General features: G+C 40.9%; 1 protein-coding gene and 1 long non-coding RNA gene across 4 annotated transcripts in view; both read right to left on the reverse strand.

The window, feature by feature from the left end:
• Positions 1-456: 456 nt before the first annotated feature.
• LOC144064766 (uncharacterized) lies at positions 457-2,623 on the reverse strand. The gene is made up of 4 exons (XR_013296884.1): positions 2,454-2,623; positions 1,814-1,978; positions 652-725; positions 457-573 (listed from the first exon to the last, which is right to left on the reverse strand). It is a non-coding gene; the product is annotated as an uncharacterized LOC144064766 (long non-coding RNA).
• Positions 2,624-3,137: 514 nt separating this feature from the next.
• The window catches only part of eva1aa (eva-1 homolog A, regulator of programmed cell death a), a 40,354-nt gene continuing 30,091 nt past the window's right edge, over positions 3,138-13,400 (reverse strand). For all 3 annotated transcript variants that reach the window (XM_077587640.1, XM_077587641.1, XM_077587642.1), the window contains 3 exons: positions 6,159-6,293; positions 4,815-4,979; positions 3,138-4,600 (listed from right to left, as the gene is read on the reverse strand). In XM_077587640.1, the coding sequence (XP_077443766.1) occupies positions 4,218-4,600; positions 4,815-4,979; positions 6,159-6,293 (683 nt within the window). In that variant the 3' untranslated portion in view covers positions 3,138-4,217. The remainder of the gene's footprint in view (positions 4,601-4,814; positions 4,980-6,158; positions 6,294-13,400) is intronic.

The following is a 13,400-nucleotide window of genomic DNA, read 5'->3' on the forward strand; positions in this document are numbered from 1 at the left end:
AATTAGGAAAAAAAATGGGGGGAATAAATACTTAGGGAAAGGGGATAAAAACACTTAGAAAAAAAAATGACCTAGGATTGTACTGGGGGAAAAATGACTTAGAAAAAAAAATTGACCTAGGATTGTACTGGGGGAAAACGATTTTGAAAAAAAAAATTGACCTAGGATTGTACTGGGGGAAAATGACTTGGAAAAAAAACTGGCCTAGGACTGTACTGGGAAGAAAAATGACCTAGGATTGTACTGGGGGGAAAAGACAAAAAAAATGACCTAGAATTCTACTGGGGGGAAAAAGACTTGGAAGAAAAAATATACTTCTTACCTTGTGGACTTTACCTATATAAGAGGAGAAGTCACAACACCAACATATGTTCAGTAAAACCTCACCATGGCAAAATAGATCAGATATCACATCATTGAGTTCCACAAGATTATAACGTTTAAAGCTTTTATTTAGTTTGGATCATCTACACTAAACAAATACATTAACCTTTGAGAAGCCTGCCAGTAGTCTCTGAAGTGCAGATATGCCGCAAGTGGGCAACCTGCGAGGAAGATCGTCTGGACATGGGCCTGATAAGTCCCAAGAAGAAAGCAAAACTTATATATAGAGAATGGAGATTCAGCAAATAGGCTTAATGTTAGTTTTACCTTCATCTGCCTCAGTCTCCTTTCCTGTAACCTCGAGGGCGTTCTGGGCACTCAGGAAGAGCTGCATCTGGATGCTAAACAGGGAAAACTTGATTTAACCAAACTAGTTGGGAGTTGCAAAACAATTATTGCAGGATGGAGAAATCTTACAAGAAACTTAATATACGATCAAGATAATGAATGAAAATAAGTTAGTGAGTGCTCGGTGCTGTGCTATTCTTTTCCCTTTTCCACAAGGCGATTAAATATTCACAGTAGCGTTAACAGCTAAGCCAGGGGTAGGGAACCTATGGCTCGGGAGCCATATGTGGCTCTTTCCATGGGTACATATGGCTCTCCACTAACCTGAGGTAAAATATGGAAATCATTGGTGAGAGAGCGTCACTGCGGCGTCGACACTACCTACCCCTATTTTAATCATAATTTAGTTTTTTATTACTCTTCTGCGCGCATGATATCTTTGATACTGATTTCGTAAGCCACCACATAACAATGTTGTCAAAATAAATGCATTTCATCACTTTAACGTACAAAAAGTCTCTGATTTATTTTGACAACATTGTTATGTGGTGGCTTACAAAATCAGTATCAAAGATATCATGCGCGCAGAAGAGTAATAAAAAACTAAATTATGATTAAAATAGGGGTAGGTAGTGTTGACGCCGCAGTGACGCTCTCTCACCAATGATTTCCATATTTTACCTCACAGAGGTTAGTGGAGAGCCATATGTACCCATGGAAAGAGCCACATATGGCTCCCGAGCCATAGGTTCCCTACCCCTGTTTTACATACAACACACCAGCCGTGCCGCTGGATGTCATTTTGGAGAGAGCATTTACCCATCAAACTGTTCGTTAATATCTCGGCTTGTTTGATTAGATTAAAAGTATTTCTACATGACTGAATAATGGAGAGAAAACGGACAATATAAGGTTTAAAGCCAAATGACGAGCGTCGTCGTGTCGCTAATGCTAAGATAGCTAGTCACATGCGGCACACAGCTGGGGAGGAAAGGAACCTCAAACTTAAATTGTCGACGGTGTGTTGAACCTGGCATTAAACTAACAGATTCATCGTCGTTTTGGGCTCAATCGATTCCTACAAAGTCTCACGGTAGCGTGATAAAATGCACTTAAGAGAGTAAAACGCTCTGGACCTTACCTCGTTTGGATGCTCGTCGTTCGACCGCCGGCATGATAATGGCTGTTCCAAAGAGTGATCTACTGCGCATGTGCGTAATTTAGACAGCTGGGTGGCGATAGGCGTAACCACGCCCATATTGTCTCGCCGTGACGTAGAATAGTCGTCATTGTTGTGGTCTTGATGCTATAAAACAGTACACTAATATTACCAAATATTGAGTATCATTTTTAAATTAGTATTTTACATCAACTCATCTTTATTCCAGGCCATCTGACTCCATTAAAAGTTTACAATTTGAAACCCAAAGAAAGCTTCCTTGTATTGAATACAATATCTACATGTATAGCTGAACTGTTAAACATGACAAATTTTGACTGAAAACGGAGCAGGGAGACATCAGGATATCAATCTGTTTATTATGAAAGTAAATAAAGGGGAAAAAATGATAAAACAGGAAATCTTCATTTGGTGTTTATTGAAACACATTAAAATTTATTCGGCAAGTACATTAATGCTACAAAATATCAATGATGCTTAAAACGAATGTGAAATTTTCCAACTTCTCGCTTTTGGTCTGCATGCATATTTTACGTTATATCTTTAAGTAGAAATATATACACTTGAGGCGTATTCAATAGAGAAATGCAGCATTTCCTACCTTTGTTACTTTTGTTGTGCAGCTTGTTCAACGGCAGCCATCAACTGTTTAAAAAAAACCAAGATAATTATTTTAATCATGATAACACCAACTAGAAAATGATGGTTTAAGCACACATTGGTTGGTTTAAAAAAAAAAAAAGGAACGTTCATTTCTATGCACAATAATAGCTGTTTTTTTTGTTGCAGCTAGCAACTACTGCCCTCATGTGGCGTGACTTTGCAATTACCATGCCCAAGTTGCTTTGAAACCAGTGAGAAGTCATCTGCATTAATAGCTCAGTTTCTGCCACTACATTTTCTAAGGGGTACAGATCAAGAGTTTGATAACAAAATTCAAACAAACAAAAATACATACCTTTGTCATTGTGGACATTTGTCAAATCAAATCAGCTTTTCCAAGGAACTTGCCAGCCAAAGGATGTATGAAGTGCGCAACATTTCTGGTAGATAACTGTATTAAAAAGGCATTGTAAAACACAGTGAGTCAACATTAGTCAGTGGCATGTCACTGTAAATTAGTGTAGCCGGTGGAAAGTGGACTTCAAGGCCCAAAACAATGTCTTGAAGTCCAAATGTGACGTTTCCAGTCTGTCCTTCCTTACCTGTTCAATTTCCTTCACAGTACCTGCAAAAACTTTAAAGACATTCTATATTTGGAAGAACGTACAAATGATTATCAGGGCAATATTTTAAGCCATTTATTCCAAACAGGAATCATTACTTGATCTCATGTGTTTCAACTATTGCTGTGTTCATATTGAAATGAAAACACGAAATGTTCTAAAAAAATGTTACAGCATAGACAGGCTGTCCCAATGTGGGTGACCCTCATAAGTAAAAAGAAAGAGACAAATATGGTCATTTCTATAGTTGAAACCAGAGAAGCTCAAACAACTGGATTGAAATAGCTTAATATGCGATTTGAATTTGATCTCACAGCGATGGATGCTTTTCTAGGTGGTCCGTTTGAACACAACTAAAAACAAAATCCACTCACTTAGTATTTGGTATTTCTAGGGCTCCGATCTGTAGCTTGAAAAGGCACAGCACTGTGAGTTCCACATACCGTATCAAAAATAAGGCTAAAACCTCTTTGAGGCTCTCCGATAAATCTCTCTCTTTAAATGCCATTGTACATGATTAACAATATGGCGGCTGCCCACCCCCTCTTAGAAGGCAAAACCAAACAGACACTGTAGGATTGTATCCCTGAGGCGCCCGGACAACTTTTGCCAAGTATAAAAATATCTCCTAATAAATCATACGTGAGAACAAAAACACACAAACATCCATAGACTATTAAATATTATAAAATAGCTTTCCTAAGCGGTTTGACTCAGCAAATCTTTTGGTTTTATGAAAGACAGCTTCCTTGGTGGGGGGTAAAAAAAAAAAAAAAAGATAAACAAAACAAGATTGTCTGTTCTGTACACTTCCCGGACTTGAACGTTGGCGAAAGATCCAAGTGTTGCTGCAGCTGCCCGAGGCCTCGTTCCTTTAATCACTGGGATGTCTCCGCGGGCCTGTAAGGGTCCAACGCAGACAAAAACCATTTAAAAAAAAACCATCTAAGGTCACAGACGAGGCAGTTTAGCCTTCCACCCCCCTTGCTTCCACCAGTACGCTCCAACTGACAGTCGGAAGGTGGGGGCGCACTCCTACAGATGGGGTCAAACTTATGATACCCAAAGGAGAAGGCGGATCTCAGAGGGATTTTGATCCCAAGTCTGCTTCAAGTAAGCATTTCCTCCAAAACCGGGGGTCAGTAATACCGATTGAGACTCCTGGTCCCGGGGACGTCGGGCTGTCCGTTCATCCAGATCTCCCGGATGATGCGTTCCCGTTCCTCCAGCCTCTGCGCCCGCTCCAACTCCTCCGCCGACGTGAACACGTTCATGTTGAGGGTGCGCTCGAAGCGCCGGTGGCGTCGCGCCGACAGGTCCGAGCGGGCGTCCCAATCCGAGTCGGATTCGCTGGAGTCCGAGGACGAGTCGGCGGGGCGCGCTCGCTTCTTGGCGGCGGGCTGTTGCCGGCGAGGCGGGCAGTCGGTGCGGCAGGAGATCTGGACCACCAGCGCGAAGAGGGTGAGGAAGAGGCCCAGACAGACGCCGCAGACAAAGAAGAGCGCCGCCCTCTCTGGGTGGTCTGGCGGGGTGCAGAGCGGAAAGATAATGAGTGATATATGACAGCTACCAGCATAATCACTCGCCTTTGTTTCATAACAAATATCGACTATTTGTCTCCAACGCTAAAGATGGATTTAAAGAGCAAATGATTACTACTATTTCTTGAAAGGAATTCCAAACCTCAAGGAAGAATTTTTAGTCACTACTACTAATCAGATGAAATGCGTTCGTACTCGAGACGTATGTGTACGCCGCCAGCGCGTTGCTAACGAGGGTCATGCTGGCAGTGGAGTTGATAATGGGGTTCATCTCCGGGGGGCTCACAGTCTCGCCCGCCCCTCTTCCGACCTCTGGATTCTTCTCCTGGTCGGAGCTGGTCTCTCTGATGCGCTTCCGATCTGGATTGGGAAGAAATGACAGGAAAGTCTGAGTCAAAGAATGGAAGAATGCGAGATAACTGAGAAGTTGCCGTGTGGGTGTTCAGACTTCAATCTGGTCTTGAAAGCCATGAGACACGATGAATAAGTGGCAACCGTAAGACAAAAAAAGGAATAAGCCCTCCATTGGGTCATGTGTCATTGCGCTTGAGTCATTCAAGTGGATGTTTTATTCATTTTCTTCTGAGACAATGCACTAAACACATGTTAAGATTTGAACTGTGTATTCGTCTTCACCTTACAGATTGGATGCAGCAATTACACAATTTTCTCTTGTCCATAAAATAAATAAATACAGGAATCTATCTGCGCATTGCTGACACACTCGTCGTGGTCAAGCATTATTTTCTAAAATGTCACAGATACGCAAGGTCTGTCAGACTTCTTATCTGATAAATTTGCTTTGGACTGAAATCGCCGTTTGCACGCATAAACGTTTCCACCTGGACCTGCGGCTATGGCGTACATGCCCGCTAACATGACCAAGAATGGTGAAACACATTAAGGCAGCCAGAAAAATAAGCAAGACACTCTTAACAGGTGGAATGAGTCATTATGAATCATTATTATCTCATTTTGTTCCACAGCAAGAACTAGTTCATTGTTCCTTACAGTTGCAGACCAGGATGAATGAGACAGGCCTACAAAAACGTTATGGTTTTCTACCCATCTACACTAGACAACTGAATCTTATTAATTGCCACGCAATACTGCCCACTTATTCGGTGGTGGCGTTGCCCTCCAACGACGAAAAGGAATGTAGACTTTAATGTCAACGTGTCACATTCCACCCCTAGGCTTTACAAAACTCATCCCGCATCACTCTATCAAACACCAAAACACGTTTTTCCAGATGAGGTGGAAAGTGGCTAGGAACCTCCATGGAGGTCAAGGCCTTTTTTTGTAGCGTGAGGGGCTGTCTTTCATCACTATTGCATACATTATCTGTCCTTCCCATCATTTGTTTTCTAATTTAAATGCAGGCTGCTTCATAAGCAGTACTTTTGTTCTCTTAATTCCACTTTTCCATCTCTGTCCACTGAGACCTGAATATTATTCATCTTAAAGCCTGATGGGGCCAGAAAACTGTTTTCTGTTAACCTCTCTCTGTGGGTGGGACATGTTTGCAGTTTTACTCACCTGAAAGAGTGTTGGGGCGTTTGAGCAAGGTCCCCTCTGGAGGACTGTCTCCCACTATGTTGGGGTCATGGACGCTGGGTGGTGGGGAGTAAGCTGGTGGTATGGAGCTTTGATCTTGGAGTAACTTCTTTGGGACTTGAAGGAAATGGATGCCCAGGCAGAAACATGAGGAAGAGGACATAAGGGAACAATTAGAAGAACTGTACATCATTCATGGCCATTGTAATAGCAACTACAGGATAGAAACTGCAATTATCTTGAAAGGGCATAGCAAGTAACGTCTGCTAATTCTTCCACAGATTCTACACTTTCCCCAAAGAAGTTTTTGTTTTTTAATCGGAGGAAAATCACTTTGTGACTCATGCAAATGGCAGTGAGATTGCTCATTCACTTTTAAAAAATCCCAACGTGGTGAATCACAATCTCCGATCTTGAATCGGTTGATTTTTATCTGTGTAGATAGCCAAAACAATGACAAACAGTGTCCTATTTAAATAATCCGCTGTGATTCACACAACTTCTTTGACCTTGCACTTTTCCCCAAAATCTATGCCCCTCCCTCTATACTCCCCCATAAACCTCACAGTTTTCTGCAAGTGAGTCAGGGAGTCTCCCACTTGCAAACTCACCAAACAGCTCAGTTTTTACCTTGTGCACCCCCCACACTTGGGAGAAATGGTCAACGAAAACAAATCAGCTGATTCCTGACATCCACTGCTCTAATAGTCAAGAATGTGTGCACGAGAAATATTAAAACAATGACAACAAAAAATAGAAGCACGTACGTCATTGTCAAAAACTTCGCGCGATGTGAGAGAAAGTAAAAAAAAATATCCCCAGTGGAGTTTGCCAGTGAGACTCAATCTATTTAGGGAGTCTACATGGAATGTTTCCATAAACCATCATGCACAAAAAGGCAACCTAAATTGAACTCACATAACAATAAAAAATAGCCATTAGCTATTGAACCTTTAAAAGCATCAGACTCTTATTTGTCCAATATAAAAAGTGTGGCCCAGGCATACATTTGATACCAATTTCTGCATTCGAATAGATTAAATCTAAGATTCTGATACCCAATTTATTCCAAAAAGCTCAGTGCCAACTAGATCAACAAACACGCCATAAGTAGAAAGTGAGAATTCCAGCATTCCTCATCAGTCTGGCATGCTAATCACAGTTCCCAAGGAAACCCCCATTTCTTTGCTACCATGATTCAATCATGTCCCCCTCTCCACCTTGATTACAGCTTTCTGATGAGTTCTAATTTGGTGCATATGTGGCCCAGGGTCACAGCCATGAGATGCCATATAGTGTGACACACACATGCGCCCCCCTTCCCCCAGAAAATCTACACAACTGCATGTCGATTTTTCACAGTCGTCACTTCCATTCATCTCAACGGCTCCATTTTTTTCCCTCTCGTACGTACGGTATGTTAACATAATATGACTTAGTGTAAAATGGCCTTTAAAACAGGTGGAATTGTACAACTTAAAGAAGATGATCACACTTGGCCTTGTTTTCAAGTGGAAAAAAAAAACCCTGAAAACAAAGGTCTTATCCAATGTTGTCCTTTGAAGATCCACAGGCGTGTTCAACTATATCAGGTTGTTATGTTACATTATTTATGTTGCTGACGCAGATACTGTGTTGGCAAAACGAGATCAAACTCAACAGTTATGAAAACATGAACTACTAGAGTTTCTTCAGCGATACTGAGCCTAGGCTAAAATTTCACATTCGAAAAGACCCCACAATACTAAAATAATGACGATCCCATCACCACATCGTGTTGTGCTGCCTTTTGGACAGAAAACATGACATTGTTTTCCAGGAAATAACACACCTGATGATCTCTGACAGAATCACCCCCCACTTGGTGGTGTGAGCTTTGAGCGGCCCCTGGGCGCGAAGATACTAGGCGGGAAAAGAGTATTCATAACAATAGCCTGGGTTTACACTGGCTGGGCTAAGCTTTGTTTTCTCTATGGCTCTCTCCCAGCACCAAAGTGTGTGTTGTACTATATGGCCCATGTGCTGACCAGTGCAGTTGGGACAAAGCCCCTGTAAGCCGGTGGGGATACGATGAAATATTAAACCACGCTAAATCTGAAATGAAATCAGACCGGGGCCAGCAAATTAAATACACTTTAGTCCGGATGAATACACTAAGCGGGTAGGAATATTTGGTGTTTTATTGATGTAAACAGATGCCAAACTACAGGTTTTTTTTCCATGTAGTGCAGGGATCATCATAGTACTTGAAATTAATATATATATTTTTATTTAAAAAGTACATTCCGCCAATGTTGTAAATTAATATCAGTGCCTACCTAAGCTACAATTGTGAAAGCACGACTGGTTTATGGATGATAAAAAAAATTGAAAACAGCCAATGGCATTTTATGCCGGTTGAAAAGAGCAGTGGAAAGGTGTCCCCTTAAATCTTTTGACTTCAAAGCCCCCCATTTGGAACCCTCCTAACAATAACCAGCTGACAACGTCGCGAGCACAAGATGGCATGAATTTGATAACATAAACAAGACGGGGTATTGTTTAGTGGAAGATGGCATCACAAAATGACCTCATCCAAACAAAGGCATAATCATCACATTGTGGAAGTACGACTTTTGACATCACTAAACCAAATAGACTGAAACTATGCCTGTCTGGGGGCATGATTAACACACATTTCATTCTTGTCTTCCCACAGAGAAGACGCTTTCTGTTCCATTCAGCCTTGAGAGAACAAACAACTTTATTGTTGTTGTTTTCCCTTAAATATTCATATGCGCAAGCACACTGGAAAATAAACGAAACGTCCAGCCAGAACATAAGAGTGCGCTGCTTTTAAGAATACACATCCACTCACTACGTTTATAAAGTGCTCTAAGTGTTTCTAATTTCTCTGCATTCCTACCAAGAGTCATACGTCAAAAGCAATCTATTTCCATTTTTTAGGAGGCCATGGAAACCTTGCTTTGTGTAGTTGGGGCCACAGAAATGGCATAATGCATGCTTGCAAAGTTGGAAGGAGCAGATACAGAGCATCTCATAACATGGTTATAAAAACATCCACAGACACTGAATGTTAACGTACAGTTAGAGGAAATTCAATATTGGAAAAAGCCACAATTACAATGTTCCACGCTGGACAGCTGCCATCGGCAGAGCCCCTAATTCACCCAGAAGAGGACTTAGCAGGAAATGATCTGAATCTGTTGGCAAGAGGCTGGCTGTGCTAGGAAGTTATTGACAGTGATTATTTGTTAATGCATTAATAACAACCAAAGACAACCTCAACTAAAAAGAGCTTGAAAACAAGTTGTGCTATACATTTTTTTTTTAAATCGTACATTCGGGGCCAATTACAGTTATAGCGTTTGGCTCTTATTTAACCACTTAGCCACTGGTTTTGAATTATTAGGCAGCCAAGTAACATGGAGAATCCAGGTTAGCTACTGCAGCATTGTTAGTTATGTAACTGACAGTGTAATAATACATTTTCAGATAAATAAGGAGTATATTTAGTCATGTAATACAGTATTGTAATATGTTTGATACATTTCCAATGTGTGTTTTGATTTGAAAATAAGATATTCCCATTTTTTTCCTGGATTAAATAAAAATGAAATACCATAGGAATGTACTTCAGCTCATCATGCAATAGGAAACAATTATAAACAAAGTCATAATACTTCAACTTAGCAAATTATAAAAAATCCAAGAACACAAAACAAATAAAAGGGCAGGGCAGTCGAACTTCTATTTAAAACAAGCCCTATTCACTTATTTATACGTTAAATACACCTCCCAATGTTGACAGACACACAAAAACACAGACAGCATGCACTCAAGATTTAATAGCCCTCGCTTAACAATGGTCATAGACCACCTCCAAAAAATCTATTTTTAAAACACTCCCTAAACGACACAAACAGTTGCCTTCATTAATTGGATGCAGACAGAAATAGTTGTACTTCTGGCCGTGTGTGCTCATAATAATGAATGACAAAACCACTCAGCTGTGAAGGTATCTCACAAAAACACGCAGACTATAATGACATGACTCTTTCTTTCACACTGCATTGGTTAAGTTTGGGAATCTGGGATATGGGTAACAAAGTCTCTAAACTTTCAAACTGGTCATGCCATGTTTGTATTTCCACTTCATATTGGGTCCATCCGACCGTTCAAGTCAGCAAAGCCTGGTCACTCACTATCTAACGTTTCCAATGGGTCAACACGGAAACGACCAATGCCGAGTCATCAAACCGTCTAAACTCACTCCTCCATATCAGACTCATGAGGTAATGCATTGGCCACTGCTGAGACCATCAAATAACAGTACCTTGTGAAAACAGTTATTTTCTGGGCCAAGAGAGGAAGGGTTGGTCAGATTTTTTTCTGGCTTCAGCATGAAAGATTCGCACAGCTAGCACGCAGTTTCAAGAAAACGACCCTCCAATAATTGTTCCACTCACTGACCACCAAATGGGAAAATTGCATAACCACAGAGGACACCATTATATTTTTAAAAAACTAATGTAAAATATAATTGAGAATTTTTTTTAAAAAGTGGAAAACCTAGAACTGAACCTTGAGGATCACCACCCAATTTGAAAGCTAATTTGGGACCACCGCAACTCTGGTTAGTCAATCACATGCTGTGTTAAAGCCTCCCACCATTTCAAATCGGTCTCGTCATAAAAACTGCAGATGCTGGGAATAGATTAACCATTGTTACTATATAGAGAGGACACTGCGTCTTAGCATCTGTATCATATTTTCACCCTATGATTTGACTTTGGTCTTTGTTATCATTTTGGTGAAAGCCTAACGCTTGTCTCCACCCTGTCATTGTTGGGTAATTAGACGACTTTTTAAGTCAGAGTCATGTTTAGTCTGAATTATGATCACGTATAGGTTAAATATCATCTATGAAATATTGCAGTTTTTGAGTAGGGAGGCATGCTTTGCTTCTCACGAGATGTTGACAGTACAGGGGAGTGTGGTAGGTAACGATTGGGAGGTCTGGCTTGGGCTGTCATTACCCTTATCATCACGCTCATACATGCCACTTATACACGTAGTTATAAAATACGCTCCCTCTTCTGTTGAGCTTAAAAATACAACACTTATTTGTACGTGCTCCTGTAGTTAAGTGTAACATTTATAAATAACTTCCCCCAGCATTCCAGGGATATAGTTAAAATGTAATTAAACTGGTGAAGGCTCACTCACACTTTCTTAATTATACATGCAATGTGATGCCCATATTGAAGTATGAATGTGAACAATTTTATTTCCACGATGACCAACCACATGCTGCCGGGGGGCTATTGTTTTACTCACTGTAGAAATAGCTATTTATGGGTCATTCCAAAGTACAACTGTTAGTAGAAAGAGAAGAGAGGACAGATGAGAGGCCAACAAATGCTGCTATTGTGTATAAATGCCAAATATACTGTAAATAGCGGCGCGTTTCTATTCTAGAAGTGCTTTGCTTTGGGCGCCACACTTTGCCATTATCAACACTGATTTCAGTCAGACCATTTTATGGGCCGTCTCGGCCTCCTCCTCCTTCTTCTTCTGACCCTGTCCACTTAGCCACGGTCTTAAAACAGCTTGAGCTCCAACAGATGCTGATTGGTGCCCTGAGGGGTCAAGAGTGGAGCGAGAAGGCGCGAGGGAGACGGACGCAAGCAAAACGGCTGCAGACATTGCTGTAAAAGTCTTTGAGATGAAGCTAATACGAAACAAACATACAAAAAGCCAAGTGTCACGTGTAGAAGAATGCCTAAAAAAAACTACCTTATCATTTCAAAAATATGAGCTCTTTTCCCCCTTTTCACTCTTTCAAACAGACCTAATGTACTTATCACATAAAAGTCTTTCAAAGTAACGTTGGCCATTTGCAAGCATCACACAAGTGGAAAATGCATAAAGAATAATGTACATTTACCTGACCTATGGGAACATAAACCTGAGTGATATGGCATGTCCGCTATACGTGTATGGAAAATAATAAAATACTGTCCGTCTCAAATTTTATAACGATGGAGATGCGGATGTTTGGGGCTAGTAAAATGGACGTCAGAAGAACAAAATTCCTCTGATGCTTGCACATGATTTGATGGATCTTTGGGGGTAGATTCACAAATCATGGTTTTACTTGAGAAATGAACTGTCAGTCTTCATTTAACTCTGCTATTTTTATTCCTTCGTCTCTATTCCCTTAAGAAACAACTGCTAAATCTCTAGTGTACTAGAGTCACTAATGCAATTTGATCTGCAAGCATGGCTTCAGGGGAGCACATCCCATATCTGACACAAAACAGACTCTCGCCAGCGTATATTGGAGTGCAGGCTGACATTTGACACTTGAACTCAAACATCCTACATTAAACACCTTGCCGGCATGTAGATTGAGGCCAGAGACAGCAAACGCACGGTGGGGCGGGTCAAGAGATACCGTGAAAGTGGAAGCAGACTTAACAAAATACAGCCTATTCAGCACATCATACACTCTTACAAAATCAATGTTTTGGTAAAGCTTGTTCGTAGAAAAAAACCTAGGCCAATCTAACCCGGTAGCATGTCATAATTTCATTTTTTTTCCAACTTAAGTTTTACATTATCTCCAAACAAGATAAAATTATTGGCACCCCACGATGGTGTTCGATTATTCAGGATTAAATATCTGTAGAGTCAAGGACATTCCAAGAACAAAATAAATGCAAGAAAAGACCACCCATTGATGAATAAGGAGCAAGCAACAGCATGAAGTTCAGGGTTTGACGAATGTGCATGGTACGAATAATGAGAGCTGGTATCTTGAAACTTTGGCTCGGGCTGTGAGCGTGTCTCCGGGGGTGCCCAGAGGCCCCTGCAACAAATTGGCAGTCTGGCTCTGCTTTCATTTTTGCATGTTAAAACAGAATCAGATTCAAAACAAGAAGTCTCTGTGGTGGGTGGGCGAGGGATGGAAAATTCTCATTATCACAAGGCGAAATCCAAGCAAAATCACAGCAAAACTTGAAGTTCATTTACGTAATATTGTCATATTGATTGCCTTGCCAAAACTGAAATCCACACCGGGCTTGATCTAACGTCCTTGTGGCTGCTGTTTTTGCAAGAAGAGGCCAATAATTGCGGCTCAAATCCAAACCACCCCGCACTAGTAGACGAGTGTAATTACCGACAAACGCAGATCTTATGCTGCAGATAAACAACAAC

This window comes from Stigmatopora argus, chromosome 19, assembly GCF_051989625.1.
Source record: "Stigmatopora argus isolate UIUO_Sarg chromosome 19, RoL_Sarg_1.0, whole genome shotgun sequence".
In the NCBI taxonomy this organism is placed as follows: domain Eukaryota; kingdom Metazoa; phylum Chordata; class Actinopteri; order Syngnathiformes; family Syngnathidae; genus Stigmatopora; species Stigmatopora argus.